This window comes from Chroicocephalus ridibundus, chromosome 16, assembly GCF_963924245.1.
Source record: "Chroicocephalus ridibundus chromosome 16, bChrRid1.1, whole genome shotgun sequence".
NCBI lineage: Eukaryota > Metazoa > Chordata > Aves > Charadriiformes > Laridae > Chroicocephalus > Chroicocephalus ridibundus.
The window spans coordinates 9,779,187-9,804,872 of record NC_086299.1 but is presented as its reverse complement, the minus strand read 5'-3'; the positions used below and the strand labels follow the sequence as shown (position 1 = coordinate 9,804,872).

General features: G+C 50.6%; 1 protein-coding gene across 1 annotated transcript in view; it reads right to left on the bottom strand.

Moving 5' to 3' along the window:
- Window positions 1-25,686, bottom strand: part of FBXO42 (F-box protein 42) — a 51,946-nt gene that overhangs the window by 14,382 nt on the left and 11,878 nt on the right. The window contains exons 2-4 of the mRNA XM_063353926.1: window positions 21,682-21,948; window positions 18,674-18,790; window positions 11,381-11,515 (exon numbers count right to left, since the gene is read on the bottom strand). Of these exons, the coding sequence (XP_063209996.1) occupies window positions 11,381-11,515; window positions 18,674-18,790; window positions 21,682-21,931 (502 nt within the window). The 5' untranslated portion in view covers window positions 21,932-21,948. The remainder of the gene's footprint in view (window positions 1-11,380; window positions 11,516-18,673; window positions 18,791-21,681; window positions 21,949-25,686) is intronic.

Sequence of the window (25,686 nt, the reverse complement as noted above, 5' to 3'; positions counted from 1 at the left end):
AGGCTCAACGGCACCATCAGCTCAAAGAAGGAAAAACTCCCGTCGGGATGCGTGCCCCGCTGGCTGGGATGCCTCGGGAGGAGCTCTTGCCGATAGGTGTCAGCACAGCCTGCCCCAAGCCTCCGAGCAGGACCTTTCCCAAGGCTCCTGGAAACTCCTTCCCAGCCGACGAGGTTTCTCTAGCCACGGGATAGCGGGGTTTTACTTCACTGACCCCAAAACGGAGCTGCCCCCGAAAGGTGAATGTACCTATCGAGGAGGGAAAGCTTTCCAACAGAGCCGGGAGGAAAGGAAGAACTCGATATAAAATGCCCCAGAGGAGCTTGTGGTCAGGAAAACTTCCATCACACCTCGGTACCTCCATCACACCCCGGTACCTCCCGCGCCTCTCGCCCAGGGCGGCGTCTGGGATGACGGCACCAGCCCGGGGCAGGAGCCGGGTCAGGCTATCAGCTTCCTCTCTGCTGCAACGCATTAATTATATCTGAGACAACCCCAACGTAAACAACCAGTATGTGTGGCTGGGGCGCCCGTTTGCATATTTTTAAGCCTTTTTTTTTTTCCTGATATGGAAATAAAATTGAAGGTTTCACAGATGCCTTGGCTGCTCTCGCAGCCTCCCGACAGCTCGCAAATACCTCGGCTCCGCTCAGCCAAAGTCGGACGAGCAGATAGCGGCAAGAAATTAAATTCTCCGCCGGGCTGTGAAATCAAGCGTCAGGAAAAAGTCAGACCCCTGAAAGGAAAAAAAAAAAAAAAAATCCTTACGGGGGGGGGGGGGGGGGGGGGAAATCAACCCTAACTTCTGCTTAGGGAAGTACCAGTTTGAAAGATTACAGGCCTGAGCTTTGAGACCATTAAAAAGCAAATTGTTCTCCCAGCACCGGCTTTCCAAGGTGCAGGAAGGAATACCGCAGGAGAGAGACTTCCACTCATCCTTTCAACGGCAGGTACCCAAATCTCAGATGGGTGAGACCTCCAGAAGTTTCCAAACTCATCGGGAGCTACTGGGTGCTCAGCACCACCACCGAGACACAACTACTTATTTGTCTATATAAGGACTCCCAACCCCAGGAAACCTATTTTTGCAAAATCACGGACTTTTTATTTACCAACAGGGCTGCAAATAGTTTTCCCCAATTTTGGTATACAGCATGTTTTGTCAGCGGTATTTTCAGATGGCCCGGGGTCGTGTTTAAAATGAGCGCGTACTATTGGCGACGAAGAAAAGCGCCGTGCATCAGCCAGCCCTCCACCGCCAGCCCCGGCCCTGCTCCAGGTTACCTTTGTGCGTCGCCGCAAATGGGTATCGAGCTAAAAATTCTCTGTATCCATCCCGGAGGCCGATAAAGGCAATAGTGGGAAAAATTCCTCCGTTAATCTCTGGAGGGATCTGTGCTCAGGGAGCTTCTCTCTGAGAACCTAAATGCGACAAGGTTAAAGCAACACGCTATTTTTCATGCCTTTCCGCTCGATCCACGCCGATAGCATCTTAAGAAGGGCTGCTCCATGCAGAGAGACACAAGAAAGCTTCTAGAGAGACGAATGCCGTACAGGCGGATTTAAAATCCTGAATAAATCCCTTTTCTTCTCATCTTCCAAGAAATGAGAGTATCACCAAAACCATTCCTTGTCAAGTCTCCGGCTCTATTAGATGCGCAGGGTTCCTGGTTTTACCGCGGCAAGGTTGCCAGCTCCCATTTGAGCAAGCGCTCCTGGGAAACTCCTGGCAGCTCTTCTGACCAGCCGGGTGTCTCCTTTCCAACAGGAGCAAGAAGGGGGGAGAGCCAGCGAGCTGTGAGTGCGACGGGGAAGGGAAAGGACAACCAGCTCCCCTTTTTCAGGGCTGTCTTAATCGCAGCCTACACAGAGCCCCAGGCCCTCAATGGCAAATATCTCGCCGAAAGAGAACCAGAGAACTCGTGGGCTCAAGGATGAGCAGATGCAGGGCATCTCCTCCTGCCTGACTCCATTTCTGCACCAACAGACAGATGCTCAGCTCTTCCCTTGCCTTAAAGAGAACCGTAAGTTCCCGGACCTGTACTGAGGCAAGAGGAAAACCAGATCATAGAATCGCGGAATGGTTTGGGTGGGAAGGGACTTTAAAGCCCACCCAGTGCCACCCCCTGCCCTGGGCAGGGACACCTCCCACCAGCCCAGGTTGCTCCAAGCCCCGTCCAACCTGGCCTTGAACCCCTCCAGGGATGGGGCAGCCACAGCTTCTCTGGGCAACCTGGGCCAGGGGCTCACCACCCTCACAGCCAAGAATTTCTTCCTAATAGCTCATCTAAATCTCCCCTCTTTCAGTTTAAACCCGTTCCCCCTCACCCTACTGCTCCACTCCCTGATAAAGAGTCATCACTTCGAACATCCCTTCAAGCCACTTCTCTCTCAGCCTCCTCTGGTGCATTTTCCCCTCCATATTCCCCCCACGTCCGGCCAAGCTGTCCAAGGCAGGACAGGAGGGCATCCGAGGGGTAAAGCATCTTTCCCTGCGGAAGTGCCACGGTCAGAGAGACAAGCCTCTCTGACCTACTGATGAAAGCAGGCAAGCCATTGCTCTGATGAGCGAATTTCCCACAGCGGGGACTGTTTTTCCCTCTCCGAGTTCCATCTGAAGACGAAAATTCGCCCAACTTCCGACTATTGCGACGCACTGAGAGCTGGGAACGGGAGAGAGAAACCACCAGTTGCTTTGGCTTGCTGATATTAAACCGCCTCTACCAAGTCTCAGCACCACCGCGATGGCTCATTTAGCCATCCCTTGGCTATGGAGCATCTACCCAGCAAAAGGAAGCAGACGGAGCCATTTCATCCGATGCCACACGGCTCCGGCAGAGCCAACTCACCCAACATCACCAACGGGACGAGCCAGGAGCTCACCCCCATCACAAGCAAGCTCAGCGCTCCCTCGGGCAGAGGCGATGTGAGCCAGCTCTGCCGCCGCCGGCCTCCAGTCCTGGGCCCGTTCCCACCTCTGTGTGCGGGCGGGTTGGCTTCTTCAAAGCGATTCCTGCCCGCCTCTGGCGCCACATTCCTGCCACGCCGGAGAGGCGACGGCAGCGGCATCCCGCTGTCCCTGCGGATAAGGTGAGGAGCAGTCACTCCTTATTTTAATTGCCAAACAGACTCTGCCCCCCACCCTCAAGCTGTAAGAGAGGAACGAAGTTATGCAGTGACTTCGTGACCTCGGCGGATCTAGGGAGTATTTGGAAACGTTACGGGAACCCGGCTCGGGTGCATCCATAAGGATAACTTACTCAGCGCCAGCTGGGGAAAGGGGCAGGCTGCAGGATCGGGGCAGGGAGGAACGGAGAAAGCCACGCAGCGAGATGGTTTTCAGATGCCGTGCTCAAGAACAGGAGGCGCAGGTGTATTTTTCGCCCTGGTACCAGTAGCCCAGTAGCCCACCTCCACTTCCCATCACGCAGACCAGCTGGAGAGTTTAAGGGCTTTACTTCTGAAGCTGCTCTCTCCAAGCAGGCGGCTTTTTTTGTAGGGAGCAGATTCCCAAGCAGAAAGCCTCCAGGAGCCGTACAGGCTCCCGGGAAGAAGAAGGGAGTCTTTCGGCTTTTCCTGCCTGGTTCGCCGAAGGCGTTCGCAGGACAGATCCTTGCAAACAGCAGATCCGTGCCCAATTTGAGTGCGTTTTCTACCTCTGCGTCCCTGGTCTAATTCACGTGATGCTGCTGGGTCGGTGGCGGCAGGGTGTTCATCCCGAGGGGGGAGATCTACCCGCACACAAGCAGCGAGGCTGGATGAGCGCGATTCAGGAGACGACGGAGCCAGACAACAAGAAAAGCTTCCAGAGGTTAAATGCAAACAGCCGGAGAGGCCACATGAACCGAAGAGGCCACGTGAACCGAAGAGGACAGGGCCTGGCAAATCAAAGGGAGGGTAGATGTGTGTTGTAAACCTAAACCCAGATTAGGCAACTAATTACCGTCGCAGAGCAATCCTATAGAACCCAAACAGCGACGGATTAATCTCCTGGAAAACAGCGCTCCACGCACAAGCAGTGCTTTCCCAATGAGGCATCATCGCTTTTGGAAAAAAAAAAAAAAAAAACCCAAACAAAAAAGCAACCTTCACCTGTCAGTTTTTCATCTCTCGCCCCTGAAATATTTCGTATTTAATAACACAAATTTCATTAGAGATGTTTTTCGAAACCACCCAAGCGAAGAAAAGGAACAAATTAGCCTCCTGTCTGTCTCGCGCAGACGAACCGAGGGACCGAAAGGCACCGAGAAACACCTGAGCTCCACGGAGCCGCAGCTCAGAGCCTGCTAAACAAGCTCCGGGCTTGCTCTCTGGAAAGGCAATAAAGAAGTTTAAAGTCTATATTCACGGATATTGCTTCCTTTGGAGAGCAGGGCGTAGCTTGCCGTTTCTAAAGGCAGCAAGCCCAGCTGCCTGCGCCCTCCCCGCAAAGTCGTGTTTTGCAATAGAAATAAATGTTCTAAGGTTTGTACAGACGCGGTTTTCACCCGGGAGCGGCCAGGCTACTGCCCGGCGTGCCTGCACGCGGCATTTCTATGCGTACCCCCAGCTAGATTTCTCTGGTTACCAGGATTCTTCTTCAAAAGATGCATTTTGCCTTTTTATTTCTGCATCGTAGCTTAAATTTCAGAAAGGCTTTACCCTTCAGCGCTCCTTGTCGTTCCCAGCCCGACAGGACAACACCGGGCTGGAGGATACGGCTGTCAGAGGCACTTTGCAGGAGCCGTTACTCATCCCCTTGGAAACCTGTGGGCCCAAAGAGGGGAAAAAACCTCCATATATTTAAATCAGAGAAAGCAATCGCAAGCAGCCCGTGCCGCAACGGCGTCCATCCCAAAGGACGGCATAGAAGGAAGCCCGGAAAGTTGTGGTTTTGTTTCAGAAGGGCAGAAATGAGCGGGGTGATAAGCAAACTCCGGTCAGGCAGCAGACTCACCAGAATGAAGGCTGAGTTTCCGACGGGGTCAAGTCACTCTGGGCTTGAGGGCTCCAAGAGCATTTTGATCGTGGTGGGAAAGTCAGGGATTTTTTCGATGATAACGCGGAAAGTTTTAGCTCTGCGAGGGCAGGAATACGCCCTACTGCTACTGAACTCAAAGGGCAACGAGGAAGAAACAAACCAGATCAGGAAAAGGGCCGGAGAAAAAGCTTTCCACTCTTCCAGGCTGCACTCACTACTACGACAGCAGAAAGACACCGTACATACAGCGATGGATTTCCATCCGTTTCATTAACCTGATCCGACTTTGAAGTATCAGACACCCGCAGACAGTAGCCGAGGTCAAAATTAGAGACCTTATCCTGTGCCAGGCATCAGCTTTTCACTCCTTTTGATTCCCAGGAGGCCAGCAGCTACGACAGGGTGTCAGCGTGCTCAAGGTGATCCCCAGATTTTATTAAAAAAATTAGGCACGCCTTCAATTAAACAGTTCAGCTGCCGTTCAACACTGCACTGAATTCCGAAACGCGGGGGTACACGAAGACCATTTTGCAGCCTCCCCGCCAGGGCTGTACGGGGAAACGAGTTGGGCTAAATTTTGAAAGCTTATTTTCGAAACCTGCTTCCCTTGGTTGCCTTCCCCGTGTACGGGGGAAGGTGTTTCGTTTTGCTAAGAAACATCTCGCAAGCTCCCTTCTGGTGGCTCGGGGACCGGCAGCAGTCCACAGACTGAGAAATGCTGCTCTAGAGAGGCTACTGGCACGGTCGGGTGAGGATTTTGCGGGGTTTTTTGAACCCCCAAAGGAAGGATGTGTCTTAGATTGCTCACTACGTTACCGCGAGGCAAGTCACTCTGCAACGGAAGCAGGAGAATTGCAATATGGGGCCAGGGCAGAGTATTTCAGTAACGAGTCTCACCTGGTTACCGCTATGCGGAAAAAAGAAGATGCAAAACACAACGAAGGACTGAACAATCCGCACAATCTCAGGACATCTTCGGGCACAGTGGGTTTTAAATCCAAACGCGAGATGGTTTTCACTATAACGACTATTTACTCTTCAGAAACCCCACCGATCGCTCGGACCGCCCGGCAGCCGCGAGGTCCTGCAAGTTATTTACACCACGCGCGAAGGCGTCACACGGATTTGCGGGCGCAGAGAGCTGGGTGTCTGCAGGCTCTCGGCCGCACCACCGCGTCCCCTCCCTGCAAACCTCCTTGCTCACGTCTCCTTTCGGCCCCACAAAGCTCACGCCACCCAGGAGGCGCTGAGCAAGGAAGCCCACCCCAGATGGGGACCGGCATTACGAACCTTCACCGACTGCTTTCAAAACTCGCCACCGTTTTCTACAAGATGATGAAAACAGGGCTCTTATTTTATTTTTATTATTTTTTTTTGCCCAGGGCAAGGTTTTCACGCAGCTTCGTCAAAGGCAAACTGCTCCGCTTGCTCTTGACGACTAACGGGCAGGTTTCTGGCGCGCTCAGCCTTGAGAGCCTCCCACCGCACGGGGACCACATCTGATACAACCCCCTCGGGCAGGTGACAGCAGAGTCTCTCCTGCCTCCTTTGGGCTGTTCGTTTTGTTGACACAACACCATCAAAGGCACCTTCCCCTCGGCTCTCAAGGGGAAAAAACCTGATCCTCAAATTCCAGCAGCTCCCACTCAAAGCACGGAGGGGACCTGGGGGAAGAACGGAGCCAAGAAGAACTGACGTGGGAGAGGTTTTGTTGGTTTTTTTTTTGCACATTTACTGCGTTGCGTTAAAGCTACCCAGAAGGTTTTAAGAGCAAACTTCGGGCTGACGGTCTCTACTCATTTTCAGGCTGAAGCAGTAAGACACAGGCAGGATCAGCTGCTCCGATGTGGCTGCTGTGATGATTGATGCTGCGAACACGGACAAAGAAAATCAGAGCACCTAACGAACAAGTTTTGCCTCCAAGCCTGTTCTTACTCTGAAAATCTCGAGAAAACAGATGAGAAGCCTTCCCGCCTCCCCAGCAAAAACGAACGCAGCATGACTGCAGGGAGACAAACCCACCAGGAAACAAGTTCTGGGGAGTTTTATCCCCCCCCCCCCCCCGGCCCCCGACGGAAGGGTGGACGCGGGGCTGGCCGCACGGCGAGCCTTGTCGCGGCAAACAGGAAAAGCGGAGCCGTGAGTCTCCTGAATTCCCTGATATCAGAGCAGGATATCACGGCCCGGCAGTGGGAGAACACAATGCATCAAGGCGGGGGGGACTGGGGTCTTTCCAGCTCTCTCGTATTCCCAGGTAGCCGTTGGGAAGATGGCGGGGGGGAATCACACTTGGCTGAGGACAATAAAGCAGAAAAAACAGGGATGATGCACAGACCCCGTAGGACTTCAGCTGGCATTCCTCTCCCTGCGAAGACCTGGTCTTTAGGTTGTCATTCCTTACTTTATAAACACAATAAAAGGCTCGATTTTAAAAAGAAAGCCTTTCCACCACTGTCCCATAAGCCCCTGGGAGCATGGGCAAAAGTACCATCATTTTTCTCTCCGATTTAAAAAAAGGTATTTCCCAAGTTTAGTGTCCGGTTCTGGCAGACAGAGGCCAAGTGCAGGGCTCCTGAGGAATATAAACTCACAAATACAGGAAGGGAGAAAGTCTGCAGACACACACGGTCTGAAATAGCACAGGCAGGCCAGAAGGATAACTGCCTGGGGACACGCTCTCAATTCTGCCTAGAAATTATCCGCTGCAGCCTGAGGATGACACGAAGAGGAGCCACAGAGGACGGTAAAGGGCCTGGGTCAGTGCTGGCGGCCGAGGCAGCCCCTCCCAGGACCTGTCAGCAGTTTTCATTGCACATTGATGGAAGGGATCTCATCAAGAGCGTTTCATGGAAACGGGACAGACCTTCCCTGCCACCGGTGCGGCAGATCCAGTGCTGAATCCTGGGGTAGCCAACTCCGGGTGTCAGCAACCCCCTGCCAAAGCCCTCACCAGGGGAACCCCTGCAGCTCCTGCGTCACCCATTGCATTAAATCCTGGGAGTCCCCGTTTCAAATGGGGTTTGGTTTCTTTCCTGGCTGTTTCGGCTGCACGAGAGCTCATTTTTGGGGAGCACCAGAGGACTGTTGCCACCAAAGTCATCCTGCCCGTGCCCTGGCTGCAAGAGCGGCGTGCTGCAGCTTGAGTTACAGAGAAGAGACGAACCCTCGCCTCTAGCTGGATAAACAGACTCCAGCGTAAACCACCTCCAGTCCTCCATCGGGCTCTCCTCTGTGCAGACAGGCTACGAGTCAAAGAAGTGCCCAGATTAATTACGCAAATAAAGGCAAAGAAAGCATCCTCATCACATGGAGAAAGGCACCTGCCTCCCAGGGACCACCTACCCTGGCATAACACTGCAGGCTTCCCACGCAATACAGGCCATTAATTATCACTCCCCTCCTGCTCCAGCACGACTCGTGTGTGTGGGAGCGAAGGGGGTGGAAAGTAGCTCCCAAGTGGCCAGAAGAGCTGGAGGGAGAAGAGTTGAGAGGCATTCCTGTTCACGTTCCTAAAACGGAGATCCTGCTGCTGCCTTCCACCCTCCTTTGTAAAGCGTTAAGCCCCACCAGTGAAAAGCGCTACATAAAAGCTAGGCATTAACTCTCTCGTTCGGCACCAGCCTAATAAGCAGAAAGCCAATGCCATTGTTTTAGATCTAAGCAAAAAAAAAAAAAAATACTTTGAAACCTGAAAAATCAGGGGTTTTGGAAGCAATTATCTCCCTCCTCCGTCTCCCTGAGACTAAAGAAAGACGAAACGTGGGCCAATTATTTCTTTGAAGGCTAAATATTTACTCCTCGATGAAGCGCAGCAGCTCAGGCTGGAGATGAATTACCCAGCTCTGATGTCATCCAATGCCTGCAAGTAAGAAAACCCAAACGAAAACAGGTACGAGCAAAACAACAACAACAATGAAAAAAAGGGTGTTTTCTCCTGGAAAAGCCCTTCAGAGAGGGGGAAGGGATGAACCTGAGCCGTGTCCAAGGCATTTAGCACAGCCCTGGCACCACGCTCCCGTTCCCTTCAGGTAGCTCCACTCAGGTCTCATTAGCTAAGATGCCCATGCTTAATGAGGGCACAAGTAGAGCGTGATCAAACCTTTCCGAGCAAGAACCGGCCTTGCGGAAAAACTGCCGTCTTATTCTGGAGCGAGACCTACCCTCTAGAGCCAGGGGTGGGAACTCCTCCTCACCTCCACGAGCAATTAGCCTGCAGACACGCCGAGCGTTAATCAATCAACGTCAGCTCTTCTTTAAAAAAAAAAAAAAAAAAAAATTAATAAAAGTCTCTCTCCTGCCTTATTTACGCCTGATTGCCGAGGTTCAAAGCGCCCTCTGCTTTTGCCCCCTCCAGTCACTATTCTTTCCCAGGCAGCGGGTGCCAACCCTCTGGTTAAGGGCATCAAAATAATAAAAATAAAAAAAAAAAGAAAGCAGTTACGTGTAAGAAACCACCACCGGCACAAGCGCGGGGTGACTCATCTCCTCTGCAGAGCGAGGAACAAGAGCGCGCTCTGTTCGGTGAGACTGCCTGAAGTTTCAGTTGCGATCCCATCTCGCTACACGCGCTCATGACAGCATGCCGAAATATTTCCTCGGGGGATCTTCCCATGGGACTTAACTCTGACACATATTCCCACAGGACTCGTTCTTTTAAAAGCGTTATTTGTTAGTAAGGCAGTGGGAATTTTGACTTTGCGAAATACCAAGGGGGTGACTGAGATGGGGAGCTGGGTGCCGGCGGCTGGAGCCGTTAACGCGAGTGCCGAGTCGTGCCCCGCGTTCAAGCCGACGGAAGAACTCGCTGGGCTGCAAGAATAGACGTCCTGGGTCAGGGCAGAGGTCCGCATTGCCCGGCATCCTGTTTATGCTACCCGTGGCCTCTTTCTCCACCCCTGAGCAGAGGGAGAGCGCTACGGCGGGGAAGGAGGAAGAGCGAGAGCCGCTTTCCGCGTGCGTGTAGACTGTCGTTTGTTTCCTTCCTCTATTTTAAGGCCACGACTGCTCAATTCTCACCTGTAGGCGTCACACGGTTGGGTGCGCAGATGCAAAAATCAAAATATTGAGAGTTGCGCAGACCGATAGCCAGCCAGCGGTCATCAAGCACCAAGTGTAACGTTATTTTTATCTGTTAACAATGAATTCTGCATATTACCATTATTCTAATTTGTATAAAACTTTTGCTTCCAACTTAGCGGCAGATCACAAATCAGCTGCTGAACATATTTCACTTCCTTTCTCTTCAGGCCTTCTATATAGGCTGAAAGTTTGAATTTTGTAGGATTATTAAAGCGTGGTATCCGGCTCCCTAGTCTGACATCTTTGTTACAAAACCTTCCGAAATCTCTAGCAGATTGGGCTTGCCGGCTTTTGACTACAGGCCTCCTTTTCAACTTGTTGTGCTGCTTGGATTTGTAGCGCCGTTTTCTTTCGGCCTGAATCTACAAATGCCTCTACTTTGAAAGAAACAGTTGATCAGAGCTCTTCACCACCACGGTCATTTTTGAAGTTAACGCTTCAAAAAAATGACATCTGACCGATTCCCAGATCACACCAGTACGCAGAACCATGTGGATTTTGGAGGACTTCGTATAAGAAAGAAAAGTATCAGACAAGAAAACACGACTTTAAGCAATAACCGAGTAATCCACAATACTTCAAGCACATGAAGCAGGGTCAGGGGCAGCCTGCACCCGAGCAGACAAGTCAGCAAGGAGCCCTCGGTGGATGCTGAGCTCCTTTTCTTCTTCCTACTCTTCGTTAAATTTTAAGCTTTTGCTGAAATGGCGAGTTTAATACTGACTTTCCCCCCGCCACAAGAGCTTCCCCCAATTCTTCTGCCTTTCTCCAAGTTATTTCAGTCAAATTCAAAAATATAAGGAAAACGAGCGTGCCGTATGTGACATTTTGAGTACAAAAAGCAGCGTGGGCAATCATCTGTGGTGTCTTCCTGCCCTGCTCCGAGCGTGTGGACTGCAGGAATGTACCTGTTTTCCCACGCTCTCCGGCTCGCCGTGGGTAGCCCGCATGGGCATGTCTCCTCCACTCCTCAAAATACCTGAAGTGGCAGCTACTAAAGTTATTCAAAAATAAAATAAAAATCTCAGCTCTGGGACAACAGCTTTTATCAACGCAGCCTCTCGTGAGCGCGGGTGAGTGTCACTCATCCCGCGTGGCACGAACCAGCACCGGGAAGCTGCTCCAGGCAAAGAGAAACAACTCAGCATGAGAACACGCATCTTCTGTGGCCAAAAATAGAAAAAAAAAAAAAAAAAAAAAGGGATCTAACCTGAAAACTGGTCAGATAATGATAAAACACGTGGGGAAATACCGAATCAGAGCAGCCAGCCCCGGGGACAAGGTGAGTTTTGATGAAGCGTGTGTGTGGGGGGGTGGAATTGCACATCTGCCACCTCTCACCTGATGCCAGGGGCCGGATCCACTCCTTGCTGTTCAGGTCAAGTCTCCAGAGGTCGTTGAAAGCGGCGTTACAACTGCTCTGCGTGCAGCCGCCGAACACATACATCGACTGGTTGGCGTCATAGTAACACGCACCTAGGAAAAAGGCAAACACAGAGATTAGCCGAGTCTCTGACCTTCAGGCTTTTGGGTGAAAAAAAGATCATTTTCTTTCCCTTTCCTGGGAGGAAGCAGACAGGCTGCCCCAACTTCCATAAAACCATGGGCCAGCTTAGGGGTGTCCCTGACCACCGTAAATCTCCAGCAAGAACCTTCCAAGACGATTTCTCCAGCAAGAACCTTCCGAGACGATTATTCCCTTAAGCGGAGCTGCCCCTGAAAGCGCAAAGAAGGCTGCAGAAGCTCGTAGTTAATTAGATTAGCTACGATTAACGTGCTCAGCACACTTACCTTCTCTAAGCCAGTTGGGATGGTTTATAGGGTTGCCAAATTAGACTGAGAAACTGGCCCGTCTTACCTAGACCTGGTCGCTTATTCTCTTTTTCCAAAGCTGACAGTATTTCATCCTGTCTCACCACAAAAAAGCACCACTGAAACACGGGGATCTCAGGCGAGCAGCCCCTTGGCATCGTAGGGGAAAGGATCAGGCGGCGAGAAGGGGAACGGGGAGGCAACACGACGCTTGACAACCCCTCAAAGGTAGCCGGGGAAATACAGAGCTTTTGGCCCCAAACCAAACTCCGCAGCAAAAAAAAAATAAATAATCAAATATGCAAACATTTGGCGGATGATGTGCTGTGGTACCTGGGCACCTCCGACAAGAAGTAAATTAAACCTAAGCTAGAGCAGCCAGGACTTGCTCGGCTTCTCTGACGTGGAGGACGAGCAAGATTCAAACGCTTTCAGAAAGCTAAACCCCTGCAATTACAAAGAGGGTTTCCCAATTTCTGCTTTTGCCTCCTCAAACGCAACTAGACCCGTTGACTTCGTAAACAACCGCTTGCCTTTCACCTTCTCGAGATCCCTGCGAGGCAAGGCATCTCCTCCACGTCTTGCCTAACTCGGGAGGAGTGGGGATGAGCGCCGGATGGCGATGCTGGAAGAGCAAGCTCATCCTTCGGCGGCAGCTTTGACAGACAAACTCCCACCAGATCCTACGTTTGCAAGCAGGGAACTGAGGAGCGAAGTTGACTCCAGCTCCTGGGCTGGGCGATGGGGCAGCAGGTTCATCTGCGTCCGCACCCGTCGGCCGGGTGCCTGCCGTCTGCTCCACTGACCTGCCCGCGACGGCAACGTGTTTGAAATTCCATCCTCCCTTGACCTGACACGGGCTGAAAAAAAACAATCTCAATTCTTGGTTTTTTTTGGTAAAATTCTTCCCTTTCTTCCCCTCCCCTAGAGCTTTAGCAAAAAAAGGCCTATGGCGTAGCTGGCAAAAAGGACAAGTTTGGTTTTGAAGCCTTGATCTGTCTGGCGGGGTGTTGTTCTGTTAGTTATTCCATCTCCCAGGACATGTTTAATGGTCTCCAGACACCAGGAACTCAGCATCGCACATATGGATGGTCCCAAAACACGAAATCCTGTGTGCAGCCCCTTAGCAGCAGCCAGGAGAGCAGCAGGCTCCGACCTGGCTCTATTTAGACAGAGACAGAAGCACCCAATTTCCTTACAAAAAGGGACCAGACATCGTCCTGGCGCTGCCTCAAAAAGAACTCGCCGCCCGAATCCCACCCAGAACCGAGGCATCTCCCCTGTAAAGCCCAACTTCATGCACAAGCACCCTCAAAAAAAAAAGGAATAAAAACCTAATATCACGCCTTTCAACACGAGCAAGGCCTCCCTGGCGATTCCTTGAGCTTATATTATCAAGTCTAGCCAGGGGGAAAACCCACACTAAATCATACCCACGCAGACATGAGCCAGTTCATAGTAGAAAGCCGCGGTGTTTTATGCTCTGGGAACACCAAAAGGTACCAGCCAGGGCTCGGAGGGAGCAGGAGTCATCGCCCCCGCCATGACAAGCGATATATACTGCTTAACACGAAAAGCAAGAGGAAAAGTCAAAGTTCAGGCGGGCCAGAGCGTGGCGCAGGGCAGCACCTGGCCCTGGGGCCGAGACGGAGTGAGAAGCACTTGTGATCCTGCAGGAGCCCCTCCACGGAGCGTCTCCAGGTTGAGGACCACGTGCCGTCGTAAATAACCAGCGACAAGATGAAGGATTAGCACGCGAGTACTGCGCACTTTGACAAAAAGCAGCAGCATTATTTATTCCGTGCTGAAGCAAAAGCAGAGGTAGACGCACGGCAGGGGTGCGAGCTGCACCCTTCCTTCCCTCCCTCCCTCCATCACACGTCGTACGCTGCTGTTCACCAGTTAAAAAATAAAAATAGACTGACACGAGCTGACCTGACGGGACGCAGGACTGCTCCAGAGCTCCTACTGACATAAAGGCGATTAAAAAAAAAAAAAAAAAAGAGAGACTTGAAAAAGGAGCGTCTGGAGTGAAGGGCTGATAACCTACTTTTGGTAGCAAAAGAAAACAATTCAGAGCAAATCCCCACGCGAAGCCGTCCCCGCTTCCAGCTTCGCTCTGGACCAGTACAAGCACGTCCCTGGTTTCCAACGATCCAAGCCCGCAGCCCTGGTTTTGCAGGCTGGAGGTACGGATTTCCAGCGTGAAAGAGCTCTTTAATGCAGCCCACCCATACACACGCCAGCGATATTCATCTCGCCCGCTCCGAATGAATCGCAACGCCGTAAAGCGGCGCATTCAAGCACCCGCAGACAATACCATGGCTCAGCGGGGGGACGCGGTGACGCCCGGTGGCCTTTGCCGAGGGTCCCATTGTCTGACCTGGGGCTTGTCATGCAGATCCCCTATTGAAAAGCCAGCAGCCCTCGTGCCCTTGGCTTTTAGGGACAAGCCCGGGGCGCTTTGCTGACCACACAGCGGGAATGGGGGGCTGGAGACACGGGGATGCACGAGGGCAACGGTGCTCGTAGGGGAAGACCACCCAGCTCTCCCCATCCGCGTCCACACGCCGTCCTTACGTGCAACTGAACTTGTCTTCATCTCAACCCACGTCTCGCCAAACGACTATAATACACACCTACACGCTACGGCACATCGCGTCGGAGCTCTGCCTGGGGTGGACGATACAGAAATAGTGGTGTAGCGGCTTTACCTGGCATGGCATCCAGGAAGAAATAACGATTAAGAGCATTTTTAGAGATTTACCTACTCCTTAAAGCTTTGACCCTATATAATTTTTACACAGCAAAATCCTTTGTAGGCGGCGACGTCACCTCCACCCAGGAAGGCATCAGCCAGCGCTTTCCCCCCCTAAACACGTGCAACTAAAGCCTGGCGCAAAGCAACGCCGCGGTTTTTCTACTTCACCTTTCTCGAAAGGTTTGATTTCCTTAGAAATCTAATCGCTACCTCAACCATGACAGGTCAAGAGCCTCTTACCTCCTCCCCACACCAAGCCCTTGGCAAGCACGGGCCTTCACACAACAGCACAGCCCGTTTATTATTTTTGAGGGGAGGTGGCAGCATTCTTCTCCTCTATTTGGATTTAAAAACCAGGCCAGCCAGCCAGGCACCACGGCGGCATGTATTTTAATCCCAGACCAAAAGAATTTAAACTGTTCTTTCCTACTTCTTCGTAGCAAGCCGTTCAAAGCTTCTGAAGCCGAGGGAGACGGATCAGTTTGGCGGAAAGAGAAAAAGCACAAGGGAAAACTCCAGCTTTCACTTGCAAAGGTGTAGAATAAATCAGGGGAGGAGGGTGTGAGTCCCCGGGACCTTTAGCTCTTTTTTGGGTGGGAAGCACCAGATGGATTTTTAGTTTTTTTCTGTTTTGTTTGTTTGGTTTTTTTTTTTTTTTTTTTTTTTTTTTTTTTTTTTTAAGTCCCAGTAAATTCAGTGTCCCCCCGAGCTTCAGTGTTGCAGAGACGGCGTATCTTTGTAACTGGAAATGGAGAGAATAATACCCCGATACCCAAAGTGACCGCGGAGCCAGTTTGCTTTGAGCGCCTTCCTGTTTCCCCCTCTGTGCGGCACAGCAAAGCATCAGACTTTTCACCCGAAGCGCGAGAAAACAGAAATAAAAGATCAACTGGGAAGGGAACGCTGAATGCCCTTTGCAATAATTGAAGGGCATTGACTTCTTAAACTTTTGAGTACATCAAATAAGGTAACCCATCCAAGTTCAAAGGTTATATTCCCCATTGGAAAGAGGGGGGGGGGGGGGGGAAATCCAGCTTGGCTATTGAAATCCCATTGCTACGCAACCCTCGGCTCAAAAAAAAAACACCAACAAACCCCGCAGTTTTATGGTTAAAGGCTGACAGCCCTTGGCGTCGGCGTTCTCAGGAGCGCCCCGGCAAGCCGATGCTGCAAACATCGTACCTTGAGCTGCTGCCACCGCTTCCCCCAGCGCGGGGCTGGGGTATTTTTTTGGAGGAAACCTCTCCGGGCCTGACCGCCCTGGGCTGGAGAGCCGGCGGGACGGCGGCGCCGAGGAGGCAAGGTTGCAGATGAAAGCGCCCGGTCCCGCTGGCTGCTACAGATGTTTACACCAACTACGCCGCAAGTTGCGGCACGATAAAAAAAATGCACCAGCCCTCGGAAAGCTCAGCTCTGCAACTGCCTCCACATCTTTGGGGGGAAAGAAAGTCCCACGTCTATCCCTTTATTCTCTAAAAACTCTATTTTCCCCGTTCTTTGCAGTCCCGGGACTCAGTGCAGGCACCAGGCAGCGCTATATTGAGCAAAGCTGGGCGATATGAAGAGCCGTAGCTCTGGTGGAAAAGCAGCCCGTCCTGTAAAACAAACAACATTCCAGCTTTTACCTCTCCCTTGCCTCTCAGGGTAAACCCACAAAATTGCTTTAATTAGTCATCACGGTGGTGCCATGCTCCCCAGACTGCACGGAAAAAAAAAATAAAAAAAAATCCGTATTTAAAATTAGTCACTCTTCCATCAAAGGATCAATATTTCTGGCACAACGGTCGGCATTCCTCCGCTGCTTTTCCGTTTCTGCATTCCTGCGCCTTCTGACATGGCTTTCTGATTGCGGCCAGTTATTTAACCGCATGAGTCACGGCCCTGCTATGATATTTGTGGGCTCATATGTTAGGGCGAAGAAAGAATTCAATGACTCCTGCAAACCTCATACCTGGTGTTCAGCTCAAAAACCTCCACGTGAAGTATTTCTTCCAGTAAACCCGTACGTTTACACCTTAAAACCAGCATTATTGATACGGCATGATGTTCTGCAGCTTCAATCAAATCCTTCCGAAAAGCTCCAGCTCATCCAGGTATGTGATCAAAGACCTTGCCAAACGCTCCACTCCCCGTGAGACGAGAGCAACTTCCATTAATCATTCCTTATCAAACAGCTTCTCCGTTACTCCCTTCAGAAATGATAGAAGACACAGTGACCTCTAACTATTTCATATCCTCTCACTTGTCCTTTTGAGCATTTCTGGGATATTTCTAATAAATCCTGGAAGGGAGATAGCCCAGCCACTTCTTTGACTCCCGTTACCGTTGCCTGTTGGCTTCAAATGACTCATGCCTGGCCGATGACGCCTTCCCACAAAACCTGGCAAATCCCTCACTCCTAAAAAAAATAAAGGGGGTTTGTGAGTCCTCCCGCACTTTCCCCCTTCCCCAAACCTCCTGTTCTTACTTCACCTTGGCTCCCCCCATGTTAGTATTTTAGGTCGTAGGTTTACAGGTTGGGTTTGAATTTTTGCTTTTAGTGATTCGTAGCTTCGGTTTTAATACTGGAATCCACCCACCAACACGCAACGCTTTGTTGTAGGGATATCGTAGATCTGGAGAACCGCTTGGAAAAAAAAAAAATCAGTTTAAGTCAGCAAACAAGTTAATCCAGATTAGCTTTCTGCGCATAAAGTGCATTAATAACGCTTCCGTAGCGACCGAGGGCTGACCAGAGCCAGGACACTGTCAAATAGCGAGGCTAATACAGATTACGTGCTCCGAGGGCAGCGGCTTTAGTAAAACAACTCATTTTGGAAGGAGTATAACAGCAGCACGCTCCGAGAAAGCCCCCGGAGGGCAGCAGAATAAATTACATCGCGCACCGCCGTCCTCGGTGCAATATTTGGGTCTTCTTCGGGGTAATTTGTAGCTAGCCTTAAAGCTCCCCAGGTGCAAAAAGGCTGCAAAAACCGAGGGGAAAATATATGCAAATCTACAAGTCATTAATAAGCACTTTAATAAAAATGAGCTCTGAACGGTGGTGTCTTTTCGATTCTATAGGAGGACAAGGAAATCTCTGAAGAGCGCAATGACTTCACCCAAACTTCCTGCAGCGTCTCCTGGACTTGTCTTGGCAGGAGCCTGTGCATCGGTTGCTTCATAAATTACTACTACGGAATACGAAAATTTGACGCTTGCTTGCTCTTGGAATCGCGCAGCTTACACCACAGTTATTTACCTTTAGAAAAACGAAATCTGCTGCCTGGAAGAAGCGCCTCCTGGAGGGCTCAGACCCAGCGACGAAGCCGCAAGGACTGAATTTTTGTCATATTCAACTACGTCGCCTGGCGGAGCAGGCTGAGGCAGCTAGATGCTATTGCACGACAAATAACAAGTTTTATTTAAGAATCTTTCCCTCAACGGGAATGCTTTCTCTGCTTTTTCTTCCAGTAACTTGGAAGCGGGGCAAAAATTCACCCCTACACGAAGCGTCGACTGCATCGCTTACTTCCATCAGCAAATACGCTTGCCTCAATGCTTCTCACGTGCAGGTCTGTGTTTATTTTGAAGCAAGCCACACTCAGCCTCCTCCAAATTGTCTTACTCACTGATGTAGAAGATGATCTGCTGGAAAAGCAGCCAGCGTATACCCCCGAGCGCTGCGGACGCGCAAACTCATTGGCTGTGACGGTAAAGACTTAAGTCTCGGGGCTAAGTGAGGTTTCTATCGAAGGGAACACAAAGCTCAGACTCTAAGGGTGGCTGTGGAAGAAATCTGTGTGTAAAACGCGCAAAACCAGAACGCGAAAATCCCACCCGAGCTCCATTAACATTTCCTAGGAGCAACGAGCCAATAACCACGACGAGCAGCTGCTGAATCCCTGTTTTTGTGCAAAGTGCTTGTGCTGGCAGAGCTGCGCGTTACGCCGAGCGGGTGACAGGCACGCGCCGCACGGCTAGATCCCAAGCGACGCAGCGCAAACCCCTCGTGTTCCAGCTTTCCTTTGCAAATCAGAGCTGAAAAGGGGCGAGCGGAGCTTTTCCCAGCAGCTACTTACTGTGCGAGAAGCGCTGGGTGATGGGGGTTCCAGGGTAGGGGTAAGTGCGACTCTCCCACTGAATATTTCCTTCTTGCACTGCTTTGATAAAGCCGTGATAACACTGATGGGCCACACCTAGGGAAAATAAAAAACAAGGTGTCAGCAAAATTTGGGGCACGTTAGGAACAAACTGTGCCTGCCCAGTTGCACAAGTGACAGCAATTATAAAGAACCCCTGTATTTAGATTATAAACACGCTGGTGGAGAGTCAGAGGATTAAAGAGAATAAAGAATAGGGATGCTGCGAATGGGGAAATCAGCAACGTTCACTGAACTGATTCACTACGTTTCCGATATCTGCCAGCTCTAGCTGGGTAAAGCGAAGCCTTTGTGAAAGGTAAGCACGTGTCATGCCTTCCCGGAGCTCATTTCCAGCCTTCTCTGCTGCAACACAAACCTGCTGTCCCCTAATCGCCCCCCCCCGGAGCTGCAGCTGCCCTTCCCTTAATGGACCTTAGAGGATAAATAATGTGCGATAATGAATTTTTAAGAGCGTGCATGCAGCTACCGCACAGGAACCTACAATAAATACGAGAGGAGGCATCAGTGATAAAACTCAGCGTGTGTCTTAGGTGAAAATATTCCTCCTGAGCCATGCGAGGCAGCAGATCTGGCCGACAACGGCTCCTCCGCGGAGGCGGGCAGCCTCAGAGCCGCAATTAATTCTGCGTATGGAGTACGTGTGTCTGCGTTTGTGCTGAGAGGGGCCAGACACTGATCCCCAGGGGGAAAAGAAAAAAGGTCCGGTGAAGATCTATGACTGCAGCGGCTCAGCAGATGCTCGGTGGCATCTGATGATGATCCGCTGCCGTTACTACGGCAGCCCTCGCGCTGAGGATGCCACAACCTGCTAAGATTTCTTCCCAAGGATTTGCTTACTGAAAGCCCCGTGCCAGGAACACCTCCAGCAAGAAATCACACTCTGGGATATAAAGCAGGAAGTTTGTTGTTGGGCTTTTTTTTTTTTTTTTTTTAAAAAAAAGAAAAAAAGAATTCTCGGGGTCCTGAAGCAGCTGGTCGCCAAGAATCACGCGGGAAATGCAATCCGAACTATAGGATTTCATGGCAGATGTATCCTGACAAACAGGAAAAATTAACCAGGAGAAAACAAATCGAGTGTTTACCTCGAGTGACCCCTCTGCTTCGTGGCCAGCAGGTTAGCCATTACATTACCCCCCCCCTTTTTTTTTTTTTTGCTATAATTGTTGCAAAAATGGCACGTCTGCTCAGCACCACTCATCCCCTGAGACACGGACAACTCACTCCGATGCCACGTCGCGCCTCGGGCTGCTCATCCCTCCCCTGCGCTCCAGGAATGTTTCCCACAGACTCTTTTGGGGTGAATCACCAGGTGCTTGGTCGTTCCAGCTGCATCCTCTGCAGCTCTTAAGGCCGCGCCAGGAACAAGGACCCGTGAGAAAGCGCGCCCAAGGGCCGCGGACTCTTGAAAAAAACCAACCCCTTTCAACAGGGGTACAGGCTGCTGCTGCCCCAAACTTATGCAAAAAGAGGAATTTCGTGCAATGCTTGCTTCTGAAGTATCTGTGGTTTTTTTAACCTCCAGCCTGTTAAACTCTGGGCAAGGCAGAAAATGCCTGGAATCCAAGCAATGCTTTCACATGCGCGGAGGAGTCCGCAAATTAGACATCGCCCCACGCGTCTGCCAAAGGTGTTTCTCACCTGACGCCCGCTCTGCATTTTCCAGAAGAAACAAGTTACCCTGGTGCAGCAGCGTGCCTCATTTCCTACAGATTTAACTGTGGTCTCCTCTTAAACTGCCCGTTTTTTGAATGAAGCTTGCAATCAAAATGTGTGTCCCCAACAGAAACGTAAGAGAAATCATCCAAGGTATTGAAAAATTACTGAAGGGAAGAGCTTCGCTTGTGTCCTTGTCCAAACTTTACCTACCTAGTTGTTGTATCGTATATATCTAGCATTAAAATATCCCCATAAGGCTTCAGAATTAACGCCGCACGGAGGCAAAGTGAAGTATCTGTATCTCTGGGCTACTCTTTCAGGAAGTCTGAATATGTAGATCTATATTAATGTAGATTTTATATCCCACTTATCTTCAGCACAGCTGTAAGAACCAGACACGGTTTTGTTTCCAGCCGAAAGCGTAAGCTTTGGGAACGTTAATTACTGAGCAAGACGCAAACGAAGCACAATTACAGCCACATTAGACATGGGACACCGGCAACGGGGGAATGCTGTGGGGTGGAAAGGAAGCCTGAATGCGAGGTCAACAGCGCTGCACGTCAGCAGCGCGCGGGGAGCATCTGAAAGCAGCATAAGTGGAGGTTTTGGATTTCACTCGTCAAGTACAAGAGGCTGAGGGGCTCAATTCTGCACCATTATTAGCGACGCCTTCAGCAAAGCTACTGACCCATAGCTATTTTTCATAGAATCATAAAAACATAGACTGGTTTGGGTTGGAAGGGACCTTAAAGGTCATCTGGTTCCAACCCCCCTGCCCTGGGCAGGGACACCTCCCACCAGACCAGGTTGCTCCAAGCCCCGTCCAATCTGGCCTTGAACCCCTCCAGGGATGGGGCAGCCACAGCTTCTCTGGGCAACCTGGGCCAGGGGCTCACCACCCTCACAGCAAAGAATTTCTTCCCAATATCTCATCTAAATCTCCTCTCTTTCAGTTTAAAACCGTTCCCCCTCATCCCATGGCTCCCCTCCCTGCTCCAGAGTCCCTCCCCAGCTTTCCTGGAGCCCCTTTAGGGACTGGAAGGGGCTCCAAGGTCTCCCCGGAGCCTTCTCTTCTCCAGGCTGAACCCCTCCAGCTCTCTCAGCCTGTCCTCACAGCAGAGGGGCTCCAGCATTTTGCGGAAGTCCAATGTTTCAGTTAAAAGGGGAAAACCACAGGTGAGGCCAAAGCAAAGCGAAGAGCAGCTGGGATATGAATCTGTGTTCCCACAATTAGAAAAAAAATGCACTCTCACTACAGCTGCGTGTACCTTTGATTAGTCGATACCACTGTTTGCAGACAAGGGCAGCAGTTTTGTGCTCCTGATACGGTGAAAGGAAGGAGAGGATATATTCCAAAACCTCTTCTGGGAGCTCCAACATCGATCTGTTGTGCCTGGTCTCCTCGACCTCCAGCTCAGCATGCGGCTCCTCGTCTTGCTCCATCGTCCCTTCGACCGCAGCGTCTTCTGGATCCACGGCCATGAAACCGTCATCTTCACTGTCCGAGGAACTGGCCATGGCATTCCACTTCACAGCTTCATGGGGGGGGAAAAAAAAAAAAAAAAAAGAGACAATGGTAAGGTCACAAAGAAAATTAATAGCATCAGAAATGCCTCCGCATCAAGCTCTACCCCAGCAAATAAGTTGTGGACGTGGTTTTTGCAAAGCTTTGAAGCAGGCTGCACACAGGAATGAGCTGTTTTCCATCGGTGCAGCGTTTTCCCAGGCCACTTCTTCACCTCTCATCGCTCTCAGCCCCACCATCGCCTACAGACGGTACCAGAGAGAGAAAACAAATAAACCCGCTGGAGGAATTGCAGCCTCCTGAAGCCCTGTTGTTGGGTGCAGAAGGTGTCATGCCACCGCACCGGTGGGGGAAAGGGATCCCCACCGAATCCGGAGCAACGCCAGGCAAGACAGGAGGGAAGCGACAGCTCTGCAGCCCCTCCTCCCCCGTGAAACCAGTTTTGCCAGCGAGCCTGCTTTACCCCGAGCAACTTCTCAGCAGCACGCAGGGGGGAAAAAGGGAAAAAAAATCCCTGTCCCATTTTCCCTTAACACCCCCCTTTTTTCCTTTTTTTTTTTTTGTTTTGTTTTTTTTTTTTCTTTCATTAAGTACTTGCACACAGTTCTTACCGGCAGTAGGTGAGGAAAGAAAAACCCCCACAGAATTTACTGCTGCTGAAAGGCTGGAGTATCAAATACTGTATCTCCAGCTATTCAGAACATCCTAAGTATAAGGTAACGTCCCGATGACAGAAATACATCATGAAATAAATCCACTTTAACGAGCCGCTGGGTCCCGTTCGGCCAGTTGGCACGGTTTGCAGTTAAACCCATGCCCGTTGCTGCAAAACAAATCCCTGGACCCTATTTCCTAGGAAGCAGCCAACCTGTTTTAGGGAGAGCAGTGAGAGTTTTTCCTTCCAACGCCGCTGGGTAGAAAGACCAAGGGATGCAACTGCTCCGTGATTATTCCTGCACCGACAGCTCAAACCAATATAACTCATGAGGATGACCCAGGGACTTTCTTTTCCAGAAACTGCCATTGCTAATTCCCTTTTTATCTCTTCCAGCACCGCAGGTTGCAATGAAGGACCCAAACTAGAGCAAGCTCTCAACTCTCACATCGCTCAGCGTGAGTTTTTCCCCGACACCACGAGGCAGAACTGCCCAGCCATCCCCAGGTCCCAGATCGACCGCGACGACAGGACACGGATCGATAAATTCCATGGGACAAATCCCACCTGCAGAGAGCCCAGGAACCAAACCTGCTCCTCAAGAGGGAAGAACAGACACAGCTTTTTGCCCAATATGTATTTAAATACAAGTCCCTTGCACCGTGTTGGTCATAAAATATAGCATCCTATTTTTACCAAACTCTCAGTATTGCAGAAAACATGTCTGGAAGGAATTTAAGTTACCTAGCTATCAGGAATAAACGTAGTTGTTATAAGCTTCCAGCAATGCAAACTCTACTGCTTTCCCCAGCTAAACCCAGGGTTTTCCCACCCCGGCACAGACCAAGCCGAAGAGCCACGGGAATAGCAGACGGCGGAGACGTGGAGCGGAAAAGCTTGCCATGACAACTAATTTATGCTCAGAAAAATGACGTTCGACAGCGTTACTCTCCACTTTTGTCAGGTTCCCTGATGAAGCAGCTTCAGAAAATCCACGGGGCTGTCAATCTTCGGTAGAAACCACGTCAAAATTAAACTTAAGAGTTACCATTCCTAACAGATGCTCCGCACGTTTTCCCCGTGTCAGAAATCCTTCTCACGAGTCAATGTTATGACAGAGAAAGGCTGAAACCCAACCGCTTTGACACTAAAGCGCTGCCGCCGCCAAACTGCATTACGCAGCAGATAATACGCCAATTCCCAAAGATTGAGAAATGGAAAACTAAAAAAAAAAAAAAAAAAAAAGGCAGAGCTGCACTAAAAAAAAAATAAAATTAAAAAACAGAGGGTTGGGTCTTTTCCAAGCGAAAACATCTATCGTTGTGAAGCGTGTGCTGATTTCCATCTCGACAGGCCGTGGCAGGAAGCCAAAGGCTGCCGGGACTCCAACCTGGGGATGCGGTTTTGCCGGAGCAAGGAGGGTCGGTCCCTACCTCTCGGGGCTTGGGAAAAACAGAGCGCGGCACATCTACCCTGGCCGAGCGGAAGGCGTTTCACACCCTAAAAACGTGTTAGAAAACCAAACAGGAGCGCATTTGCATCCAGGTCAGGTACGATGGGACACCTGCGGGTGACAACGGCGAACATAAGCCTCGGCTCGACAGGTTCGCACAAGACATCTGTTGTGTTACTAAGGTTTAGAAGCAAAGATTATGTGTTTCCCCAACAGCTTTTATTTACCCTTTAAATAACGTCCAAAACCTGATGGAGGAAGTCAGCTGAGAAGTGCAGGAACACACGCCTGGCTAGCAAGGGGCTTTTTCCAGTTATTAAATCCCAATTTGGATCCTCTGGAGCAGGCTCGGGAAGAACACACGACAGCAAGTTAATCACAGGCACAAAAGAGCTCGGGGGTTAGAAAAGCATCTCTGAGGCCCGTTTTAAAGAGGCAGGAGGAGCAGGGAAATCCCTCGATGCCTCCCGATAGCACGTGCTTGCGCAGATCTGGGGATGGAGAAGCTGCACCGAGTTTTGGCTGTTCTTAACCACACCACTTGACAATATTATAAATATTCAAATGCATTCACTTTGCTAGCTCCTCGATTTCTAAACGTTTGAGGGTAAGAAATAACTGTCCTCCAAGCTTTCACACCCACGCCGTGTCATTTTTCTTCAGGAAAACAAGACTAGCAATAAACTCAACTCCCAAAAGGCACGCTGCCGTCAAAATAACCCTTCAAGCTTGACCTGCCCTGCATGCAGCTTTTGCTTTTACGGCACGGGAACAGCGGGCTGGGAATAACCACCCCCGGACTGCAAAGCAGAAAAAGCCCTTCCTATAACCCTGCGCCAACATCAAAACAAAAAAAAAGGGAAAAGGCTAAAGAAAGCCGGGCAGTTGGTAATAGGGAGCTAACACACCCCAGCCAGCTTCTATTACCAATTATCCAGCAGATCCACAAGAGAAAATCCCATGCCGGTGTTTTGACTAGTTATTCCATGAGCAGAAGGGAGCGTTTCTGTCCTGTTTGCATTTCGGGGGGATGCAGTAGGTGCTTTCTCACTCATGCTGGCTCTCTGCTCGCATTGAACCGAGCTTCGGTTTGTACGCAGGCTAAAATTAATCTCCGAGCACTCAAAAAGCCGCAGGAAAGGGATTTAAGCAGTCGTGTCTCGTCCAAAAGTCCCTGCAATTCAATTAACTTGCCCGGACGGATCCAGGAGTCACTTTCTGCTTGGATCAACTGCTGCGAAGGCCAACACAAGCCCCTTGATGCATCATACTGCATTTTTGTGCCCTACAGCCCTCCTGCTCTGGAAGAATTGCCTCTCTACTCCAGCAACAGAAATGTTTTACAGCATTCAGAAATTAGCCTAAAGCCCTACCAAGGAGGGATCGCAACCGCTTAAAATAACACGTACAGAAACGCTAGAAGGGCAATCGAAGCAGAGCTCTGCCAGCGCTGATCAAATTTGCCTGGCCCTTCCTAAAAGCTGTGTCTCTGCCAGCTGGCAAAACATTTTATAAGTCTTTTCCTCCTTTCAGAGCACTTCAATTTTCCCTCTCTCCCCCCCCTTCCGAAATTATTGAAGAACCTGCTATTTATTCCGCTAAAGTTAATTATCCGCTGCAGCGGAACAAACAAGATGAGG